The sequence below is a fragment of the Canis lupus genome, chromosome 21, assembly GCF_003254725.2.
Source record: "Canis lupus dingo isolate Sandy chromosome 21, ASM325472v2, whole genome shotgun sequence".
Lineage (NCBI taxonomy): Eukaryota > Metazoa > Chordata > Mammalia > Carnivora > Canidae > Canis > Canis lupus.
Window position 1 is genome coordinate 16,181,866 of NC_064263.1, and position 25,189 is coordinate 16,207,054.

At 36.8% G+C, this 25,189-nt stretch overlaps 1 protein-coding gene across 2 annotated transcripts; it reads right to left on the reverse strand.

The window, feature by feature from the left end:
• Positions 1–384: 384 nt before the first annotated feature.
• On the reverse strand, positions 385–24,905 carry PCF11 (PCF11 cleavage and polyadenylation factor subunit). Of its 2 annotated transcripts, none has more exons than XM_025419491.3 (16): positions 24,282–24,905; positions 20,451–20,576; positions 18,364–18,552; positions 17,839–18,033; positions 15,410–16,527; positions 14,833–15,013; positions 14,238–14,721; positions 12,137–13,701; positions 10,379–10,478; positions 6,383–6,502; positions 5,669–5,774; positions 3,875–4,058; positions 3,212–3,367; positions 2,863–2,955; positions 2,304–2,339; positions 385–1,492 (listed from the first exon to the last, which is right to left on the reverse strand). In XM_025419491.3, the coding sequence occupies exons 1-16, from the start codon at positions 24,471–24,473 to the stop codon at positions 1,277–1,279; spliced, it is 5,061 nt and encodes a 1,686-aa protein (XP_025275276.1). In that variant the 5' UTR covers positions 24,474–24,905; the 3' UTR covers positions 385–1,276. The 2 variants fall into 2 exon arrangements, with proteins under 2 accessions (XP_025275276.1, XP_025275277.1); XM_025419492.3 differs by having other exon boundaries at positions 14,631–14,721; positions 24,282–24,902.
• Positions 24,906–25,189: the final 284 nt, after the last annotated feature.

Below are 25,189 nucleotides of genomic sequence, written 5' to 3' on the forward strand. Positions count from 1 at the left end.
TTTACCTACTTAGGGTTCTTTTTTTTTTTTTTTTAATTGCAGAAATAGTACAGAATAAAATAAAGCAAAGCCAGGTCTGCAACTTTGAGTTGTTCAGTCTACACTGGGGATACCATCTACTATGTAGGATTATCTAATAAATACCAAAGAAAATACATATTAAAAATTTGCCAATGCCTATAACATAGTAAATACTTCACTGACTTTTATTTTTTTATATGCCCATCTCCTCCAAAAGATAGCAGAAAATAATAATCTTGCATCTCGGAGTTCCTGGCTTATAGCAGGTGCCATGTTCACATTTTAAAGGACAGTAAATGAACAAAGACATAAAAAAGTCACATTCTAAAGCCATTCAAGAAATAAAGAGATACAAGCTGGAAGTTTCTTCATCATTCTATTTATTACATGTATGAATATTAACATCTCATGGTATCCATCTAATTCAGTCAAAACCAACAAAGGAAAAAGGTTAACCATGTTTCAAATGAACATTCTTACAGATTCCCCTGTAACTTAAAATAGAAATATGTTCATCTGCATTAAATCGTTTGACATATTTGAAAAATGTCATTAAAAAAAAAATCACCTTTAGTACTTAAATATATTTGTTAATCGTTTGATGGCATCAGTGTCCAAGTTCAATAAAAGTTGCTTCATTAGATACTTTTCAAAAATGGACATCTGGATGGTTCTCTATAGCTAGAGATATATATATGCAAAGTCCTATTTCGTTTTTAAAATTTTCTCAAATCTGGCTTTTCTATTTGAGAAAAGTCCTGCAGTGCTCTCTCACACCCCTCTTTTCAAGGATAAAACTAACCAGAATTTGCTTCTTTAGCTGTGGGAAGCTAGTAGAAAAAAAAATCTTACGTTGAGGTTGCTGTTTAATTCCATTTCACCCAATAAAAAGTACAGAAACACTGTCTTTATTTGATGGTGTGCATAAATATTACACTCCATGGATAGCAAAAATATTTTTTATTTATAATTTACAGTTTCACAAGTGAAAATCGTACATTTTTACACATACAATTTCATTTTGTTAAATTTGCACACATCTACAGAACTTTCACACAACAAGCACCTGAAACTGTGCAGGCAGTAGGAAATGCAAATACTAAAATGTATTTATTAACCAAATGATAGCTGAAGGCCCTGCCTCAGCTAGACAATTTATATAGATATAGGTCTATATATACATAAAAAATTCTTCACCTTCTAGATCCAACAGCAGCTTTTTTTTAAAAAGAAAAACATACCTTTCTCATTTTATTTAAACTGACTCGACTGTATCATTTTCTGTTTTAATTTCAGTGGGTGTTGCTATGCTTTCCTCTGTACAAGCTGGTGGGGTATCAATTCGTTCTTCCTTAACTTTGGGACTTTCACAGGGTTCCTGCAATTCGTTTTTGACAATGTTCAACATAATGTTCAAAGGGTTTTCAACTGGTGTCTTGCTGGGAGATGGTGTACAATCAAATGAAGATGTCTACAAAATGAAAAGCCCTGTTAAGTTCTGATTAAAGCTCAAAAGTATCACATTTAATGACATTTAGTTTTAGAAGACCCTTGTATGGGCAAAGAAACATACCAAATGCAACTGAAATAACTGCTTCCCCATGAAACACTGTAAAAGCAGCCAAATAAAAGGCAGACTGAGCATTTAATAATATGTACTCAGCAATGATCTAAGCTAAGAAAAGCAGTAACCAATTTAAGGCCAAAAGAAGCTGATGAGACATACCTCTATACTTAACCCCTACATGTACCCTGAATCTTTTGTGACTATCCAAATTTCAAATACTCTGACCTCACAAACCATCCTAGAACATCCTTAAATACATCTTCCAAATTGTTTGGCATTAAAAAAATGGTTACTCTCAAATATGAAATTTGAACTTCTAAGATCAACAGATAGGTCTTTCAAATTTTGCATGTGATCATTTAAAAATTATTCCTGATATATAGCAAAGTAGGAGGAAAAAAAAAAAAGTAAATGCTACTCTTAACTCTAGAAATCTGTTCCCATCATGGATCCTTATGTTCAGTTTCCCTCACATTCTCTAGGCCTACTGCTCTAGTGAAAGACCTCAAGATTCAAATGAATAGAATGCAAAAAATACAGAAATTTCAAAACTTAGATCCTATCAATCCTAGCACCAATATTTGGATGAAACCTAAATGATTCATCAAAACACAAAACAGCTCAATACACATCAATGAGGTTAAAATAACAATATTGCTGATACAAAAATAAAATTTATTAATGTAAATGAGAACATTAACCAAAAAGAACTTACATTTTGATAATCTTCATAACATGATGGATGATAAATCTGAAGCAAAAAAGAAAAAAAGTAGGTATTCACATGTATATTCATTTCTAATGGACTATTCTAATGATTCTTTTTTTGGAAATTTACACCAAAAAAATAGCTCTTTGAAAAGGTGACAAAAATCACAAATGTGAATAAAGGGAGTTTCTTCCCAAAGTCTCCTTAAACTTGCTTTTTTACACATTTAAGTAGGTAACAAGGTATACTTTCAAGATAGTAACAGTTCTTTATGATGAAATATAAATTCAGAATTAAAATAGTGTGGTTAGACAGAAAGACTAACCAGAATCAGAAGACCCAGTCTGGGTTTATCATTAACTAGTTATGCAACCTCTTATATAAAACAAGTATAGAACCAGTTGATTGCTAAGATACCTTCCAACTCAAACACTCTATAACTGAAGATCAAAACACCTTTGTTATAAAAATCAAAAAACAAAAACATTTTTCCTTCAAAATGGCAAGCATCCCCTACAAAAAAAAAAAAAAAAATAGTTAACACTTATAAAGAACTGAAAATTACCTTTCCATCTACTCTAATAGCATTTTTCAAATGCCATTCCTCCTCCTCTTCATCCCAGTATTGTTCAAACTGTTCTTGACAGATTTCACAACTCTAAAATAGAATCACAAAAAATGAAATTTATGAAACAGAACACATTCAATCACATGACATAAAAAAATATAAACATTTTACTAAGTGAAAGAAATAAGAGTCATCTGGAAGTTCAATATATAGTACAGATACAAAATAACTTCTAAGGATTTTGCATTCCTCCATGCAAAAATACTTAACATTTCACTGTTGTTGGTCACTGATAAGGAAGTCAGGGGCATGACCGGAGGTAGAATATTTAATATTCTTCTCTTACCTCAACTGCTCCAGCTGGTCCAGCAGGTACACTTTGGAACTCCTTTTCTTTAGCAGCCTCCTGAGTCTTGAGCACAACTTCTTCATGCACCTTTTCAAAAAACTGGCTCTTTGCACGTTCTTCCAAATCAGCTATTTCCTCAAATTCTATCCAGTCCTTAAAAAATGAGTTGATTTATAAAAAATATTTTGTTTCTAAACTTTTACTGCTTCTCTTTAACATAAAGCCAATGAAGGATTACATTTGTCTACAATATACTTTATATGGATTTTTTAAATATACCTTCTTCATGAACTCCATAACAAACAGAAAGCAACTATTAAACAACTGGAGATCTTAATGTTCATTTTCCATTACCTCTAAAATTACAACTACTGATTTTAAACAAGATAAAGTTCACATAGAATTTTTTTACAAAAAAAAAAAAAGGTCACAGAAAAACTGGAATTTTAGAGTTAGAATAAACTTATGTCCTACTCTTACCTCAACAAAAAGCAAATACATACTCTTTAAATTTATTTAAAAATACTTTTACATTCTAGGGGTCAAATCTTATTCAGAAAACTCACAAGATAGCTCCTAGCAATTATTTAAACTAATATGCTTATAGAATGATAGGATTTAAAGGTTAAAAGAGGGTTTGGAGGTATATTGACTACTTACTGTTAAACTGTAGTACCAACGTCTATGAGTGACTTTTCTGCTAACATCTTTTTCAGTTCTATTTTGCCGATAATGCCAGTCCAAGTGATCTGCGTATACATCTGTCTGTGATGTTGTAAACCTCATTCCACAAGAGTAACACTGTATACCAGTGTATAGTCGATTTATAACACTATCATAACGTCTATTTTGAAAAATACAGAAATCATCTTTAGTTTTGATAACACGGCTAAATGGCCTTTTAAAAAGGCAGTTACAAATATCTCGGTTTTCTATATTTTAATAATGGTGAAGCCATTATTATGTGACAACAAATAATGTTTCAGCCAGACTTGAGCTGAAACAATACCCAAAGATCAGTATTATCCTAATAGTTTATCACTGACCCTCTTTAACCTTGGTCAATGTTATTTATTTATTTTAATATTATTATTTTTTTAACTTTGGTCAATTTTAGAACATGGAGTCCATCCTCTGACAGACTTGGCCCAGTTACTTCCTTTCTAGATAAAATTGGAATGATCATCATCTGCTAACTGCCCCACCCTCATCTGGTGAAAGTGGTACAGAAGCGATAATAGTAGTATAGATTACTACAAGAAAAATTATACTAACTGGAAACTGAGGTCAGCTTCAGTTCTGACAATTCTGGGCTCCCTATTTGGAAAAGCCAACAAACTGAACAAACAGGGCAGTTATTAACTGCTAATACTGAATAATGATTTAATAAAAATTGGTTTTATAACTATGGGGAAGAGTTGGTAGGACAGTTAAAAGAGCTGGCTCAATCTTCATTTTCAAGAAGTCAAGAGATTGCCCAAATGTGAGAAATCAAGAAATATGACAAATCAGAAAAATGTCTATCTTTTAAGAAATAGAGAAGTAAATTCAAGGAACAGTACCAGAAGAAAGGGATGCCATCTTTTATTATAAGCCTTTGTTGTAAGCCTTTCATTATAAAACTTGAATTAAGTGAATTACTTTGGAAAAAAAAATTGATTTTAATAGGAATAGCCCATTTAAGTGTCTATATTTTTATAAAGTACCATAAGGATATAATGAGTCCATAAAGCACCTTTAAGTTTTATATGTGCGATAAAGGCAACAGAATATTAGAAAAAAAATATGCACTAAATATTAAGAGTGGTTATAAATGTGAGAAATGATGTAGGTTAATTTTATTGATTTTATTTATTTGAATTTTCTAATTTTATTTTCCTTTTTTTTTTTAAAGTAGGTTCTATGCCCAAAGTAAGCTTGAACTCATGACCTGAAGATCAAGAGTCACATGCTCTACAAACTGAGCTAGAGAGGTGCTCCAGAATTTTCTAATATTCTACAGTGAACATGCATTACTTATGAAATGAAAATATTTTTAAAAAATTTCTTAATACTCAACTATAAAAATCTCATTTTCATATCTTCAAACAAAAGAAAAATAGCAAATACAGAAAAAATGATTAAGAGAACTGAAGATATAAAAGACATGATTATCAACAGCTAGTATTTCAATTCCCTATATTTACTGTATCAAACACAGATATTAAAAAATAGTAATTTGGAAAAGACCTTTTGACCTAAATACTTAGGCAGCAGATATATTTTAAAAAGGAAATTTAAAAGCTTCCTGAAGCTTATGCTACATATATTTTACTACTTAAAAAAAAAAAATGCTACCTAAATTTCATAAACATTAAGAAGGGTAAAACAAATAGCACTAACAATGACATCCACTGTTTAATTAAAGTCACTGTCCTTTTTATGTTTGGAAAATTGGAAAATTAGATTACATACTGTTTCAATTCTTCAATTGTAAAATTGGTAAGATCTGGAACATCTTGATCTTCATTTTGATCTTCCTCCTCTTCTGGGGGAGGCTGAGCAGCAACTTCACTTACTTCTTCAATTGGAAAAAAAATAAACTTCTCAATACCATCCTCTAAGCATTCTTTATAGAGGAACATTATAGTGTTATAAAAATAGAGAATCCGGGTGGGGGGTGGGAGTGACTGGGTGACAGGCACTGAGGGGGGCACTTGATGGGATGAGCACTGGGTGTTATTCTATATGTTGGCAAATTGAACACCAATGAAAAATAAATTTATAAAAAAAAAAATAGAGAATCCCATCTTGTCTATTCATTGTATTTACTGGCCAAGGAAACTAATACAATTATTTTGATAAATGATACTAGGTTTGATTTCTTAAAAGTCAATTTTCACATGAATTTTATTTCCTCAATATTCAAACTATTTTAAAAAGCTAAAATAATGAATAATAATAATGAGTCTGCACATGACATTTGCAGGAATGTTAATTGAAACAATGTCCACTGTAAAGGTATTAGTGCCATAATAGAAAATTTTTAAATAATTTCATTATAAACCAATTATATTTGATATTTGGAAAAAAATTATTTTAAGAACTTTTATCATAACTTATTATATCATAATACAGCTTTATAAGTTAATGAACTTTCATAGAGATGAAGTATAGAACCATACTTACGTGTTGTAGCTGAATCAGGCTGAGACAATTTGAGAATTCCTGTTTTTAATAGTTTTGAAAATAATTCATTTACATCCACCTGACTGAGATGATTATCAGGATATGCCTTAGGAAGAGCTCCTTTAAAAAAAATAACACTTAAATGAAAGTTGAACTTAAAGATGCATATTATACTAAGCATTTTTTAAGTTTTCTTCAAGACGCCTATCAACAGGATATTTGACAAACTCATGTTAAAGATGAGTGTAATTATCTCAGAAGCTCCTAAAATGAATTTTTCATTTTGGTCATTAGCAAGTCATCATCTCTTAAAAATACATTCTAGGATAATACTAAAAGCTAACACTGAAAACATTGATACTTCGCAAATGTTTATAAGTACTTTATATGTATTATCTAAAAACAAAAAATGACAGTATTATGTACTTTTGCTTAATTAAATTCATGCCAAAGAAAAGCAGAATACACAGAACAGAAAGCCTCATGCTCCCTTCTATTTAATGTAGCACCACCTCTAGATCCAACTTCCCACTTTTCTCATTTTCTAGTTCTCATTTTCTAACCATACTGGGAAAGATAGTTTTATATAGATGAACAGATTGCTATCTGTCAGCATAAATTTCCGGGGGCAGGTGGGGCGGGGAATACCCAAAGCCTAAGTGAAAGTATTCCTGCCCCCACCTCCATGACTACCCAGGGGAACTAAGGCAGGAAGATGAGCCATGTGGCTCAAAGATACCTGCCCCTCTGACCTTTGCTGAAGTACTGCCCTTGCAAAGTACCTCAAGCTACTGCTGAACAGGTGTGAGGGTTATTAAAGCTTCAATAATTTGACTAAATGAGACAAGGGTAACAGTCTCTAAGCTCATTGGTGAGGCATCAATCTTACATATTTTGCTAAGCACTAAGTAATCTTTTTTTTTTTTTTAAGATTTTATTTATTTATTCATGAGAGACTCAGCGCAAGAGAGGCAGAGACACAGGCAGAGGGAGAAGCAGGCTCCATGCAGGGAGCCCAACAAGGGACTCGATCCCGGGTCTCCAGGATCACACTCCGGGCTGCAGGCGGCACTAAACCACTGCGCCACCAGGGCTGCCCAGCACTAAGTAATCTAATAATTATTATTCTTTAAACTATAAACACAGTATTTTAATGTATTTGTATGTCACTATTATACATCTCACTATACCTGTAGAAAAAAGTTCTAAACTACTAAAAATTGAGGGCAGCCCGGGTGGCTCAGCAGCTTAGTGCTGCCTTCAGCCCAGGGCGTGATCCTGGAGACCCGGAATCGAGTCCCACATTGGGCTCCCTGCATGGAGCCTGCTTCTCCCTCTGCCCGTGTCTCTGCCTCTCTCTCATTCTCTCTCTCATGAATAAATAAATAAAATCTTTTAAAAATAAATAAAATAAACTACTAAAAATTGCTCTTAATGGCAGAAAACTCAGTTTGCATCCACAATACACATAATCCCTGCCCTTAACCACTACATACCCTTGTACAGAGGTAGGCTAATTAATCTGTTGAAATATCTGAACTTATGAATTAAAACATTAACCTCAATAGTTACGTAGCATTTCACATACTAGTTTAACATTTGTATTTCATTAGAATTAGCTATTTATGTTTCAGATTTTTAACTAGCTCTTCACAAGTTTGTGGGCAGCCAACTTTAGTGATCAAGGCTATGAACTATAGAACCAGACTCCTCTCCTGGGATTTTAACTAGAAATTCCACTTTCTAGTTGTATGACATGACCAAGTTACTTATCTGTGCCTCAGTTTTACAGGTACCTGTATAAAAAGGGTAGTAAAACTTCTTGCTAATTACTAGCATTAAATAAATATTTGGAAGGCAATAAGATGTAGGGTTGTTTTAAAAAAAAGTCACTAGCAGGGCACCTGGGTGGCTTAGTTAAGCATCTGACTTTGGCTCAGGTCATGATCTCAGGATCCTGGGATCAAGCCCCACATCAGGCTTCACGCTCAGTGGGGAGTCTGCTTGTCCCTGTGCCTCTCTTCCCACTCTCTAAAATAACATCTTTTAAAAAGTCAATAAATCCTGTTACACACTATAAATAAATAAGAATCATCCTAACACAATGCCTAGCATACAGCAAATGATCAATATGTTTAAATGAACAAAAGGACATGGGGCGCCTGGCTGGCTTGGTGGCTTGGGCTTCCAACTCTGATTTTGGCTTGAGTGGTGATCTCAGGGTTGAGTTCAGCCAGTAGTCCACTAGAGATTCTTTCCTTCTGCCCCTCCCCCTGCTCTCACTCTAATAAATAAATCTTTTTAAAAATGGATGAATAAATGAACATATATTTACTACTAAGAAAGGGGTATTTTTACTTTCATTTTAGAAAAGAAACTTTAAGAGAAGCTGAATACAGAACACTGAATACTTTTCACAACTCTTTAATAGTAAGCAGAACTTGAAGAAGGCAGACAATATGTAACATCTCTCTCAATACCTCCTACCTAGAGGAAAAACATAGTAATCTCTGTGACACACTGCTATGCCCTGTATGTATACACATGCACCCCAAGGCTGTAAAAGCAAAAAGAAAATTTGCAGTTTTTAATCTCATACAAAAAGGAAAAAAATTTGCAGTTTTTGCACACTATTTCATGCCACCAACCCCAATACAACAAATCCTCTACTCAACAAAAAAATTTAGTTCTAAAGGAAAATACATTAATACAGCAAAAGTTACAAAGTACTTTTGCATATACTACCTTATTTGATTCTCTTAAAAGAAATTCCCAGGCAAATACTGACTTTATTGTCTCCTGTCTTTGGGGAAGCAACTGAATCAGAGAGAATATTTGTTTATAGTAGTATAGTTTCTAATACTCTGGTCTTCTGACTTTAGATCCCAATTCTTTATTTCCCTTTTCATTATAGTGACAAAAAAAATAACATGAAAACTATTATTTAATACTAATTGTCAATCCAGAAATATTTTTTAAGAAAAGCTTTCAAATCAATTGAATGAATTCCTGTGATGCCACAGTTTAAGAACTAAAGCATAAACTAGAGCTTGGCTAGGACTTTCCTACCTCAGAAGTTCTGGACAACTCCCCTAAATTTGTAAGCAAATTGTGCCACACTAGAGCCACGTTTCTGAAAATGTCTGTTTTAATGATTCAGAAATAAAAGTACCACTACAATTTGGTGGTAGAGCTAGTTCTCAGTACACTAAAACTCTGCAGTTATTTTATAAATCACAATTTATATACTTTCCATTTTTCTATTAAAGCTAAATTTCACTTTTAAAACTCCCACATCCAAAATTGTTATTGTATCCATAGCAATATTGTTACTATGCTTCATTTTACAGTAAAAGAGCTTATCAGGGTACTTGGCTAGGGAGTCACAGTTTTTTTCTACTTCTTTCTTTTTTGTTTTGATTTTTTTAAGTAAGCTCTAGTCCTAATGTGGAGCTTGAACTCACAACCTCAAATCGAGTCACATACATACTCTACCAACTGAGCCAACCAGGTGCCCCATTTCTACTTTTTTAACATATCATGCACAATTTTTATTTGAGAGCCCATAAAAACATATGAATGAATCAAATTTATAAGGCAATGTCCCCAGTATTCACTTAATGTTTACTGGATTATCACATATACACAAAACCAAAACTAAAATATCAAATAACTGAGATTTCTGAGGTTCATTTACTTCACTTTATCAAATATCACCTTTCTACTCCCACTCCTCCCAGCTTCCCTTCTCTCTTTTTTTATGCTCTACAAAATCCTGGCTAACCATCTCCAGTTGTAAACAGGATCAGTTACTATGCACAGTATGATGCTGAATACACATCAACAATGTAAACAAAAGAACAAAAAATTCCAGCCAGATTAAATTTCTCTAAATTGCGTAGACCTCCTCAAAATGGTCATTTTGTAAAACTGACAAAGTACTCAACAAAACAGTATCTATCTTTTGAAAAAACACAAAATTCAAAAAGTACATACCCGAAGGATTCTGAACAAATGCTCCAGGATTTTGTGGATGAACCGGCAAAAACTGTTGTCCTTGGCCAAATGCTACTGGCTGAGCAACACCACTAAGAACCTTGAAGAGAAACCTTGGTTTTAAGAATATCCTTTCTGTATTTTAACTAAAACTTTAGAACATTCTAATCATATAAAAATACTGACAATATCCTAAGGCTTGGTCTCTATAATAAAAATTTACAAGTGTAACTTGAATGGGTCATTTCATTTCTAGACTTTATACAAAAAAAAAAAAAAAAAAAAAAGAAATACCTTCCCTTACCTGTTTCACAGAATTATAAGGAACTGAGAATAAATGTGAAGCTTCTTAGAGAAGTTTAAGATACTATGCAAATGTAAGGTAGCCAACAAGCTGTGTGACCTTACACAAATCACTTTACCTTGCTGGTGCTTTCCCTTATTTTACAAATAGAACTAATATCCAGAGATGTGACCTGTACACAATCATAATGGCTAGTTAACAGCAAAGCTGAGGCCAGAACTCCTGACCTGATTCCTTCCTACAGATATCAAAAGCCTGATTTAATTATCAATCTATAAACTCTGTGTTGATCATCCTGCGTGGACATCATACTTGGTTGCAAAGTAGATTGTATAAGACAAACAACTACTATACAGGCATACAAATACTGTATTTGTTGTCCAGAGTGAGGTAGGACTTCTATATGTTGCTGCTATGTAAACAAATATCCACTTACAAGCCCTGTTCAGCATTCCTAACCCTTAATAGTATGTATAGACAATAAAAAAAAAACCAAAACACTAATTCTGTATAATGTAGGAACAAGATTAAGTCAAGTCCCATTGTAGAGTATCTGTCAAGAAGAGCATTTCTTTTAAGAACATACAATAGAGTATATCTAACTAGGCAGGCCTTTTTTCTTCAAACCATTTCAATACGCAGTTTAAAATATATGCAAAAATACAAAACAATACCGTGATGTAATGAATATAGTTGGGTGACAAGTCACAAGCTTCCTGTGTTTACATTAATATGACACAACTGTTTCAACTGGAATGACTGAAAGTGTGATGAAGTAGAAAAAGAAAAAGAAATGCTGCAAAAACATGGGCAGCTGGGTTTTAATTTAGACCAAGAAAGTTTTTAGTCCAAAAAATCAGCTCTCTGTTATGTTAAAGGGCTCAACAATTCTACAATGTAGTACAAGTCCATGAAACAAACTCACAATTATATAATACTTTACTAGCTTTGAAATCAAAAAAGAAAACACATGATGAGGAAGCAAAGCATGTGTGAAGGCAAGGGATATATTGGGAAATCTCTGTACTTCACAGCTCGACTTTGTTATGAACCAGAACTATCATGATCTCAGGGTTGTGAGATCCAGCCCCTTAGAGGCCATTTGGGATTCTCTCTCCCCTTCGGCCCCTATCCCCTAAAAACCCACCCTCCACCCCTACTTGCAGGCTTTCACTCTCTTAAAAAAAAAAAAAAAAATGGACACACGCGCATGTGTGTCTGTGATAGAGACGAGATTTCTCCAGACCTTGGAAAAGCTAAAATCAGTTTTGGATTTAAATTGCAAGTTTAAGCCCCAGAGACTCTCCTCCCACTTGCCCAACATGTGGACTTTGAAGTACCTTAAAAACTTCCCAATCTACAGAATAAATTATTTCCTGAAAATCTTCAAACCCTAGAAATGTTAAAAACAGTTATCTGCGTATAACATTTTAGAGTAACTACAGCGGACTTACCTGTTGAGATGCCTGAATATTTCCTACTGTTATTGGAGCAGGTAAATTGCCAAAGTTTCCAAACTGGGAACTCTGAAGATTCTTTTCATCAAAATAGTGTCCAGAAGCTCTGTTAAGTGGATTGGAGAAACTCTGGTTTCCAGGGCCATGTGGTCCATTAAAATTTGGTCCTTGAGGTGAATCAAACATTTGTTCATGTCTTTGGAACTGCAGTCCTTGGGATGGGGCATTAAAAGCATTACCAGGTGGATCATTATATGGACCAGTCTGATTGAAAGACACCGATTCAAGCCTCTGTGAAGGATGATTGTCAAATCGTGTGCTTTGAAGACCAAGAGGAATATCAAATCTTGATGCTTGCTGGTGTTGTGGACCATCAAATCTCTGAGGTACACCATCAAATCTTGGTTGAACTTGCTGTCCAGGTGGTCCATCAAATCTCTGTGGTCCTGGCTGACCAGTTCTTTCAAATCTAGGACCTGGCTGCCCATGTAATCCATCAAATCTTGGCAAGAGTGATGGCTGACCTGGCTGCCCATCAAACCTTAAAGCATGACAGCCTTCAAATCTTGGACCACCTTGACCCAGAGGCCCTTCAATTCTGAGGCCACCTCCTGGCACAGAAGGACCCTCAAACCTCATTCCACCTCCTTGTTGGACTAACGGTCCTTCAAACCTGATCCCAACCCCGGGTTGACCATGTGGACCCTCAAACCTAAGGTTCCCACCAAGTTGATTATGTTGTCCTTCAAACCTCAAACCAGCTACTGACTGACCATGGGGGCCCTCAAACCTCATTCCAACTCCCTGCTGTAGCAAAGGCCCCTCAAATCTGATCCCACCTGCTGGCTGACCATGAGGTCCATCAAACCTAATTGCAGCCCCTGATGGACCATGACCTCCTTCAAACCTAAGTCCGCCTACAGGCTGACCTCGGGGATTATCAAATCTAAGTCCACCCACCGGCTGACCATGCGGTCCCTCAAACCTTAGACCACCCACAGGTTGACCCCGATGTCCCTCAAACCTGAGACCACCCACAGGCTGGCCCCCTGGTCCTTCAAATCGCAAACCACCTGCAGATCCCTCAAACCTCAGACCAGGGGAACCTTCGAACCGAAAACCACCTCCTCCTGCTTGACCAATCGGCCCCTCAAACCGCAGAGGTGTCCCCACAGGTCCTGGAGGACCTTCAAATCTCAAAGGACACCCACCTCCTAGCTGACCTTGTGGTCCTTCAAATCTCAAAGGGCCACCACCCCCCATTTGTCCTGGTGACCCATCAAACCGAAGAGAACCTGGTGTAGGAGGTCCATCAATTCTAGGGCTTAATTTATTAGGTCCTTCAAAAATCATCTTGGTTGGGCCATCTCTTGTTACTGATGGCCTACTAGGTCCATCAAATAATGGTCTATCTTCAGCTAAAGCTGTAAGTCGCTGATTTGTATCAAGGCCGGCAAATCTTGATGCTGGGCTATCTACAAATGGTTTATCTGAATCTTCATATCTAGGTCGCTTAAGTGGAAAACGATCATTGAATGGTGATCTCTGTTCTTCTCGTACACCTTTTAAAAAGAAAAAAAAAAGTTATTTTCCCTGAATCTTAATTTATATCAAAATATCTTCAATCTTCTCTGTTCATGTAAATATTTAGCCAAAAATATCCAAAACTATCTCATTTTATTAGGGGGGAAGGAAAAGATAGCATCATCAAGCAGCAGGTAAGAAGATGCCCTCTACAGTCAGACACACCTGGGTTTAAAAAAAAAAAAAAAAAATCCCCATTCTGTCAACTAATTAGACTTTGAGAGCAAGTTATTTAAACCTCTCTGGTCTTGCTTCCTATCTGTAAAATGAGAGAATACAGATTTAATTGGGTTATTGTGAGGATTAAATCAGATTACATAAATGAAGAACCTAAGAAAAGCACCTAACAGAGGGTGGCCTTGTAAATATTAGCTCCCTTCCCTTCCCTTTGAGGGAAAAAAATGAAACAAAAGGTAGTCTGAACAGTCACAAAAATCCATCCCCACTTAGCTTGTTCATTTTCCCTTCACTGCTGTGTGATTCAATAGGCATAATCTGATTTAACTTTTTCTACCTTTAGCAGAGACTTGCTCGTCATGTCTTCTCCGGCCCTCATGGGGTGAAAGATTCTCAGCATAAGTACGACTCCCAGATATAGGAGAAAGACGTCTTGCTCTTTCACTAAATTGTTCTTTTCTGTCAAACTGTGCTCCACTATTCCTACTTGCATGTTTACTTTTGGATGGCTCACATTCTATTCCAGACAACAAGGCATCAGTCAAAGGGTAGTCAAAAATATCAGGATCTAAGAGATCAAGTCTTGGAAATGAATGCTGAACCTGTGTCCTTTTCAGTTTTGCTTTATGTTCATAGTAGGTTAATTCAGCATCAGATAAGAGAGGTTTCTTTTTTAATCCACCTTTATTTTCTTCTGTAGGACTATCCCGTACATTGCATCTATGTTTACCTTCTTGATACTGAAATAGCTGTCGAATTTGATGCACAACAACAAGGAACTCATCCTGTGTAATTTCACCAGATGCTAAACGTTCACTCGTCTGCATAGGGGTGATAAAAGGAAATCAAATATTTTAAATATAAAAAGTATTTAAAAAAAAAAAAACTTAAGACAAAAGAGAATAATAACTACAAGTGATCATAGTAACTACCTTTTGAAGTAATTCTCTTTTGCTTGCAAGAGTTAACTCTTTAGGAATCTGAAGATTGGCATCTACACTTAATCGATGCTGCTGCTTTGGGGCTCGAGGTGACAAGATTCCTTTAGTGCTTGACCAGCTCTCCCTATGCCTTAGATGAGGAGATTTACTATGTTCATCACCCTGTTGTAAGCTGAAACCATAAAAGCAGTATGTTACTTCATAAAAAGTGTTTAAATTTCTCAGGACCAAATTCCAAAGGATCTGGTTAAAACAAATATATGTAACTATAAAAGTTAATTAAATGATTAAGAGCATAGTATCTGAAGTCAGGAAAATCACACATGAATTCTAATTCTTGCATGTCCTAGATGTGCAGCTTTACGTAGATTAGTTGACCTTTCTAAACTTCAGTTTCCTTATCTGTAAAATAGGACTAATGATGGTATTTCATCCAGAGTTATTAAGAAATAAATGGAAAAATAAAGTACTAGCTATAGCATCCAATAAGTACTCAATTTTTAAATTAACATTGTATTTTAAAATTAGTACAATTTATTTTACTCGATTAAAAATGTTAACATCCTACCTTTTATTTTCTTCCCAACCAGATTTCCATCTTTTGGTAGACTTGGAACTTTGCCAATTCTCTATATTCTCCTTTGGTTCAGTGCCGGACTTTGTAGAATGCTGGTTTGCAGCTTCTTGTGGTCGTTCCTCTTCCGTCTTTTTTATTCGCCTTGGATCTCGAATATCTTGTTTATTACTTCTCTTAGCATTTCGCTCTTCCCTGGAAGGTAGTGTAAACTCTTCCATATGTGACTGCTTAACTCCTGATTGCCGGATCTTTCCAGCTTTGGGTGTCGAAGTTGGAGACATACTCCTTTGCCTTCGTTTGGGTGACCGCCGGTCTCTTCTCTTCGGAGAATGTATAATTGGTGACCGAGACTTGGGTGATCTCGATCTTGATCGCTTTCTAGTACTTGATCTCCCTGGTTTTGTCCCTTGTTTTTCTGACTCTTCTGTTATTGTATCCTGCTTTTGTACAATGCCATTGATGATTTTATTTCTACTTCCAACCAGTCTGTGTTCAGATGACTTCATGTGTTCATCTTTATCCTTTTTTTCTGCGGCTTTTCTCTTCTCTTTTACATCATCATCTTTGCTATCAGTCTTATCCTGAAGATGTTTTTTTAACCTTGGATCTCTCTTGCTCATATCAGACACCCTTGTACTTTCAGATTCTTGATTTTTCAAGTCTTTTGTGTGGGATAATTTGTTTTTCAAAGGTGATGGTGATTTAGATTTAGATTTAGATTTAGAATCGAATTGGTCAAGTTCTTTTTTTGTTATTTTTTCACCTGATTTACTTTTCTCTTGCTTGGATGAATTTAGTTTTTCAGAGGGTACAGTTTTACTTGTCTTAATATCAGATTGGTTCAATGTGTTCATTAGGAATTCTTTCCTATGACTCTGATCTTTTCCATGCGAAGAATGTTGACTCATCCTATTAAGACGGGGATCCCGGTTAGTTCCTTTCAAATCCTGAATTTGTAACGATGGACCTGGACGGCTTTTCTCAGGTTGCACAGGAACCTGGTGTGGAGGTTTAACTGCCATAGGGGGAATCTGTGGAACATGTAATTTGGATGGTGCAGATCCAGGACCTAAGTTAGATGTCTCCTGCTGAACACTAAGAGAAACTGCCTGAAATAGAAAATAAATGTTCATGTTAATACATAAAATGTCCAGACTGTCAGGAGACAACCAAAATCAAAAACTAAAGAATGTAATGTTTATTCAATAAATCCATTCAATATAACATTTACACTGTATACTTCTAGTGTTTAAAAGTAGAGATTAAAACGAAGAGAAAGTTCATGTACCTATGGGGCTTATAATTTATTAGTCCTCTGCTTTGGAGTTTTTATAATATAATCTTTAAGTAGAATGAAAAAATATCCTCCATCTTCCTAATTATTCAGGATTCTGAGCCAGACTTCTAAGAAACTGCTAAATAAATCACTGCACCACAGGTGCACAAGTGTCAAAGAGCAAAGAGTCATTCCAGCTAAATTTTATGTCATAAAATAGTCCCTCCTAAGATCACTGATAATGGACTTACAAAATTTTGCCTTCCTGTACCTTCCTTACTCTCAAATTCAAGTGCTAAGTAAAATAACTTAGTAAAAGGTCATTTATGCATGGAAATATGTAACCTTCTTGTCCTCCTCAGTTTTGTGATGGCTTTTCTTTTTTATTTATTTTTATTTTTATTTATTTATGATAGTCACACAGAGAGAGAGAGAGAGGCAGAGACAGGCAGAGGGAGAAGCAGGCTCCATGCACCGGGAGCCTGACGTGGGATTCGATCCCAGGTCTCCAGGATCGCGCCCTGGGCCAAAGGCAGGCGCCAAACCGCTGCGCCACCCAGGGATCCCATGTGATGGCTTTTCTTTTGTAGGTTTCTAACAACCAGATTTCTACTCATGAGACCTAAGCTCATAAAACATTAAAGACTATACAAAAACATTCACAGGGGATCCCTGGGTGGCGCAGCGGTTTGGCGCCTGCCTTTGGCCCAGGGCGCGATCCTGGAGACCCAGGATCGAGTCCCACGTCAGGCTCCCTGCATGGAGCCTGCTTCTCCCTCTGCCTGTGTCTCTGCCTCTCTCTCTCTCTCTCTGTGACTATGATGAATAAATAAATAAAATCTTAAAAAAACAAAAACAAAAACAAAAACATTCACAGCACATCTTCTATCTGGGACAGATATTAAATTCACATGCTAATAAAGTCTTGAGATAGCAATTTAACAGAAAGATATTCGAAAAAAAATAGCGTATAGCCATTCAAGTGGCTTTTATAATAAATAATTAAAAATTTGGCCTAATAAATATACTATAATTTGCAAAACAAATAGAAAAAATATACATACTAATAACATACTAATACAAACTAATAATTACTTATCAGAAGACAGGCTTAAAATATTTAAAATGCCAAACATCCTCTTACCAGTTGTGCCTTAGCTTGCTCTAGCTCAAGCTCCAGCTTCTTCTGCTGAAGTTCTAATAACTGTTTTTGTTTTGCCAGTAACTGTTGCCTTATTAGTTGTTCTTGGGTAAGATTCTTTTGTATATCAGGAACAATTGGAGGCGTAGAGATGCTAGGGGAACTGACCACTGTGCCAGGTGTTGTAGGCTCTTCAGGCTATAAGAAAAAATAATGTGTTAAAAAAAAAATTTCACAGCTAAAAATGAAGCTAAGGGAAACTACAAATTATCAGCTTCTCTCTTAATAAATACTATTCGTAATCATAAATGGCCAGTCATGTTTAAAAGAACACAGAAAATTTTTCAAAAATTTAAAAACTGAAATAGATTATTGTAATACCTAAACAAGGAGAATATATTTTTAAATGCACTATGAACCTGAGTGGAAAAAAGAATTTTCTTAGCTAAACTATTTCAGCACAGGTATTCTTGAGATTTCTTTCTGGCACGAAATTTTAGATAAATCAAAATTCACATTAAAACTTACCGATTTATTTAAAAACTTAGGATTCACATGGATGCTAGATGTATTCACATTGGGGGGCAGAGGCTTAATAGGCCAAGCAGGATCTAACGAATTGACTCTGACATCCAGGGCATAAAGTTTCTTCAAAGGGAATATTTCATCCCATGTGGAACGTAATTTAAATAAACTTTTTCTAGTATTTTCATCCACCTAGAACAACAGAACAATTCTATGGCTTGTTAAGTTACTATAGAATGTTTTAAATATTAAGTATTAAAGGTACATAAATCTGTTCTACTCAATATAGCAAACATATTACTTATGCACAAATACATACAGCAGTAATAAGTTATTAAAGGTGTATTTGGTTTGTAAATGTAAAGCTAATAAAGAAATTTATCCCTCAAAAAAAAATAAAAAGACAAATTAGTCCCTGTCTCCTAGTCTTCATGAAAGCAAACAACTAAGCAATTCTTCATATTTTTATTAATACAAAATGCTTCCAAATTCTAGGGCTTGATACAGCATTCCTTGTTATTTTTACTCTGAACTAGTTCACCTGATGGCTTAATTTTTATTAAAACTATCTCACTAAGCAGTCTTCTGCAATACAATTTGGTTGGCAACTATGAATGAGTTATTTGTGATGTGGAAGGTACCTTAAAAATTGAAAGTCACAAAAATCTTACCCACTGATGAGCTTCAGTTTTATATAACTTAATCTGCTCACACTTGTGATGGGAATAATAAATGATATTCAAAAACTAGCCATCAGAGAAACCTCTTACTTGGGAAACTAAATTAAAATTTTACTTTTGGATAATAAAGCCTTGACCATATTCAAGTCTTTAGAGAATTATACTTAACTATAAAGTCATTTTCATCAAATGCAGTATCAAGGCCGTATCAGATTCAATAAAAGGTATTCTACCAAACACCCAACTAAATTTGAACATCATGAAATTCAAACAGGGAGGCTGGTTTAGCTCCTCAACCTCTGTAACACAAAGTTGGCTTCTCCTTAGACTACAGCTTCAGGAAAGCAGTATTTAGCCAAGGTCTACAATACACTGTTAATTAACAGGCTCTTTAATACAATTTGAAATACAGATTTCCAAATTTCTTCTGCATATACTTACTAGCAGTATTTTTTCTGAAGAACTTAGAATAAAAAAATATTACTCAAGTAGCAACTACACATTTTCTGCTCTAACAAACAAGTAAAATCTGATAATAGTCCTTTCAGAATTATCCCAATTCTCCAAGTCTACAAATATAAGTTCTCAAAACACAACAGGTGCGGCTAATAAAATATAAGAACTACCAATTTTGTGTTAGGAAACAATATTTAAAACTAAATTGCTTATGAATGTCCTTTTGCTCAATGTGAAAGATATAAAGCTTGACAGGAAGAGAATTGATTACTCCAGCAAATCAAATCCCTTGTCTTCCTCAGTATACTACTATATTAACCAAACTACCAGATACAATGTTATGGAAGGAATTTGCAATCCCTAGGTATAGAAACTAACAAACCTTTCTTCTCAACACTAAGGGACCTTAAAAAGTATTTCCAAAATAACCTAATGCAATTAACTGGTCCACCATTCACACATACCTAGAACATTCACATTAAATATACGTGAACAAAGTAACAAGAGGAAACATTTTGAGGAAAAAAAAAAAAATCACAAAAGTTTCAGGCACCAATCACAGGTTGAGACACACTGGAAGACCACGCTTTTCTTTTTTAGATAGGAACAGTCAACATCCTAACACCAGAAGCCTAACAATGAAATTTGAAGTACTCTTGACAGCTTCAGATCTTTTTGCCCATGTCTTAGAGACGGAACAGATGTTCAATAAATGAGCAATTAAAAAAAATTCTAAAAGCAAACCCATCTATTCTTGAATGGATAATGTAAAACCCCTAGAATCTGCTAAAAAAAAAAGTCTAATATTAAACACTAACTTTAGCATGGTACTTGGCAAACATCCAAGAGAATAAAACATTTCACCACCCAAGAAAACCCAACACAAAGACAAGTATTTATTTAATCAGGAACACATTTTTTTAAAAATTCAAATGTTTCTAAATGCATATATACCTTTTCAAACACACAAATAAATGTTGCAACTAGATTTTTAGTAAAGGCAGTGAGATACTCTCTTCCAACGTTTTTCACGATAGAATCCATAAGGTACATAACAGGAAGCTTCTCTGAGGAAGGAGCCTGAAGTGATAAAAAGAAACTGAGAAGTTTAGTATAATGAATTGTCACCACAGAATTACTTTCAAAAGTGAGTTTTCAAACCTACAATACAGGCTTCTATCTTTGTTGACACTACTTTTGAAATAACCTTTATGAAAGTTAAATGTTCAAGCAATCTCTCACCTCTTACAATGATCTTTAGTTGAGCATATAAATAAGCTCAAAACTACAAGAAAAACCAGTCTTTAGTACATTCATTTTACACTCAATGGAATTTCAGGTTCATATGGTTAAAAAAAAAAAAAAAGTGTTTTAAGTGACCACAGGGGAGTTATTTTCTGTAACCCAAGTGTAAGCTTTGTGACTCACATTAATTTATAATAGTGTGCCTAGATTCAAGGAGTTTCCAGACTTCTGGCAGAAACCCTAATTTCCACAGGCATATTTTATATGTTAAAGTCTATGACACTTTTGTTACCTGTAAAATCATTAGGATTACTTCTCTATAATCCAATGAACAAAGAAATTAAGTACACTTCACATATGAAGTTAATGGCAAAAAAAAAAAAGACTCTTAAACTTGCACAAGAACATGCAGGAAGGTGCAAGTTGTTACTGATACAAGAAAAACTGGATGGAGCAGCTGCTGAGTCATGTAAATCAGGTCGAACTTGACTCTGGAAACCAGGATTTGTCCTGACGATTTTCTTCACAGCATGGACTCTCCGTCGAAATATTTCTCCTCTGACATGCACAAACCAGAGTTTCTTAATTTGTGCAAAGCCAGTGTGGTGATGCTGATACAGGTGGCCCTTTCCAAAGCAAAGAAATGTTGCCCCAGTTCAACTGCAATGCCTACCCACCACTGGCTTTTAGAATGTACAGCAAGTTTCCAGAAAGCATCAGCAGGTTCACAGACTTGAGGAGCATTAAGACACGCCATATAAACTGTTAACTCCGACTCCACAGGAGCACCCATGATTTTAAAACAAAAACAAAAAAATTATCCCCATTTACCCATCCCATGTGTATCGGAATCTTAACCCTGAACGACACTTACCCATAGCTACCTGTAGCTAGGGTAGGCTCACAGTTCTGCAGTACACAATGCCATATTTCACAAAACCAATTGCCCATACAAGTGTGTGGAAGTGCTCTTGCTTCTGATAACACCTTTACAACCAAAGTTGGCCAAGGAAACCTTTGAACAGCTTTGTATGAAAAATTTCTTTTAAGGTCCTAATAAAAGGGTTCACAAGGCCACTGCATGTGGGTAAACTAGTAAGTACCAACATGTCAAATGCTTTATTGCTGTGTCTTTATCTTACCATGTCATGTTTTACACCATTTTTAGTCTTTGTTGTACTTAATGAAGACGGGCTCTTTAAAACCAAAATCTGTTCAGTAGGCTAATTTTTTATTGTACAAGTGAATCCCGTATGTAATAGTTTTTCACTACTACTGCCTCATGGGAGGAGTCAAATCAAGTGTGAATCTTTAAGTTTAGTAATGCTGAGACGCTAGAGAATAAGGACACAAAACATTCACCTCCAGAAAACACAAAACCAAGCCAGTTTGCTACCAAATGACAGAAAATCCCTCCCCTCACCCTCAACCCCAACCCTGATTATTTCCCCAGTGACTTTTACATCTTTTCCTCAAAACCTGGCTTTCCAAAAATAACCAGGAAACGTGTTCCAAAAAAAAAAAAAAATTCAGCTTTTATCAGCAAATAGTCCATCTATTTTCACCACTCTGTGTAGCCATACACAAATACAAATTTTAATGTGGTCACTATAGTCAGTTTTCACTTCTCGAAGGTCTTCTGGATCCATTAAAAACCAGCAAGGAAACTGTTGAGTGACAACCTGAACTGCTAAATATTAGGCTCTGTGGAGTATTAGTAATTCCAAAAATACTAGGTAATTAGATTTTTTAAATCAATGTTTGTTTGTTTTTTTAAAAAAACGCCAAGTGCAGTTTTGTTTTTTAAAAAAGGCATTCAATGTCAAGTTAAGCCTTCAATAAGGCAAAAACTAATTTTTCACGTCCAACATGTTTGTGGTATCAATAAAGAGGATGTTGAGTACAAGAAATGCTTCCTTAAGTCTCATACTTTAAAAAAAAACAATAGCTGTTTCACATTCACAGGAAAAGGTGAATGAAGACTTGCATTTTAGCTGTCAGACTGAGCATGACAAAGTTGTTGGGCCCTTAAAAACAAAACAAAACAAAACAAAAAAAACCTTTACTTTTTGTCCTCTTTAAATTAAGGTATGAAAGGACCACCTGAAACCGTGTATCTTGTGAACACATTTACCCAAAAGAGTGGATGGAACCTAAAGAATGAACCCAAGTCACTTAAAGACTTTTGTTTAAAACACACAACCACGTAGATAAAAATAAGTCTTGGAAACAGATTCTACACCTTACAAAGGTAAATAAAAAAGACAAATACATATTTTATATGTTTTATTCACAAATTTTATAATACCAGTCACACATTTCAAAACCATTTATTAGAGTCAGACCACTCAGTTGTACACTAGACAGAAACCGCCTCTAAACAATATATTGGTGGTTGTTGTTAAAGTGGCCTTTTAAAAGGGGTTCACTCTGCTAAAAGGAGGCTCATCCTGTTAATTTCAATCACTAACAACTAGAAAAAACTAAACCGTAAGTACAAGCTTGAAAAATAACTTAAAAACGTAATACTGGGAAGCTATTAGAACTCATTATGATAACTAAGTTTAACAGTAACTTAAATGACATATCGCTCCCACATGAATCCACAGAAGAGGAGGACTACAGGGAAATAAAGGGTGGCAGAGGACCACTTCTGTCAAGGGGTGAAGAAAAGCACGTCTTCACTATCAGGGAAGGGAGGAAAAAAAGAGAAAAGGAAGAGGAGGAGGGACTGAACTTTTCAAAAAAAAACTACAAGTACGTGTTACCCACTGGGCCAGTTCTCCACCTACAGGTTGGATAAGATCTCCTCCCCCCCACCCAAACCCCACCCTCACCCCCAATTTCCCGTATTTGGGGGCAAATTAGACCCTCCGATAGGAGAATAAAAGTTATAGCTAGCCGCCCCCACCCCAAAACGGGGCTGACGGGTGTGAGCAGCTGCCTGGCTGGCAGGGAATGGATTCTCCTCTCTTCCCTTTCGCATCATGTGCTTTTCAGGCGCCATGTTGGGCTCCTAACAGGCGGCTGCTCCACTCGGGGCCAATTCCCTATTCCCACCCACCAACAGCTCGCTCCCAGGTCCCCCTTCACCTCCTTCCAACCCACAGAGCACAATTACCCAAAAGGGTGCGGGGGGGGGGGGGAGGGGAGGGCGGGGAATGGGAGAACCACCACTCCCCACCTTCCCGGGGGTTAAAATGGTTTTAACTCTTACTTCCCCACACCACAAACTGCCTTTAAGTCTCCCCCTCCCCGAAGGGGTCTATTCAAAGCGTGTGTGTCGGGATATACAATGCGGTGGCCTAAATAGGGAGTTGGTAAGCGGAAGTAGGACTCCACCCTTCGCCCTCCCCACTCCCTCCCCCCCAAGAGAGGCCCACGCTCGAAGCCTGGGCCAAAGACCGAGCCTGAGTTGGAGGTGGAGGGTTGGAGAGGAGGAACACTGTCCCCCTTTGGATGGAAGCGAGACCTGGGATGAGGCTGACACTAAAATCAGGGAGTATTAGAAGAATAGGAGGCTGCGGGGTGTATAAAAACCTTGGCGGTTTGGGCCTCGATGAGAGAGACGATCTCCTTGGCGAAGGGCAGGTTCTCCTCGGCTAGAATGGTCAGCATATTGATGTGCGGTTTGCTATTGAAGGTCAGGTCTTCGAGTGATGATTGATAATCCCGACAGGCGTCCTCCCGGGCCCCCGCAGTACCGGCCTCGGCCGGCGTCTGCTCTGACATTGCGCCGCGGCCCCCCTCCGAGGTCCGCCGCAGCTGAAGCTGAAGCCGCTCTCGACACCCCGCCTCCCTTCCGACTCCTCTTCCTCTCCCCGGGTCTCTCGCGGCTCCGGCTTCACCACATGCTGACCGCGGAGGGGGGTTGGGGGACGACACAGGGGGAACCTCGGGTGTGAAACGCCGCCGTCTCAGGGGTGATCTCCGTCCACTTCCAGCCGCCACAGAAGCTTCTTTCTCCACAGACACAAAATGGCGGCGGCAGTGGCGGCTCCAGCTCCGAAAATGTCTGTGTTCCCAACCGCTGCGTCGTGCGAAATGAGCAAGGGGAGGGGAAATGTGCGGTAAAAGGGCGGGGCCGTTGATTCAGCCGGGCGTGATTGGCCCGGCCCGCAACGTCACAAGCCCCGCCTTCGGCCCTTCCGCAGGACGTCCTGGCCCCGCCTTCTGCTACGGGCCCGGCCCGGGCTTTCGCAACACCTCCTGCTCCGAGGTGCGGCAAAAAAGACGGCCCCTCTCATTGGCCGGTTCGTAAGGGACTGTGCGGTCATTTGTTACCATAACAACCCATTCGGGGAGGCCAATAGGCTTGGGGGAGGCTGTGCCCGAGGCCCAACCCAGCCAGTTTAAGCGGAAAGCTCAGCCGTTCCCCGCTTGGTCCCTCCCTCTGCAGCCCCGGCCGCCGGGCGGTTCCGTCAATCGCCCTCCCTCCCGCCCGCCCC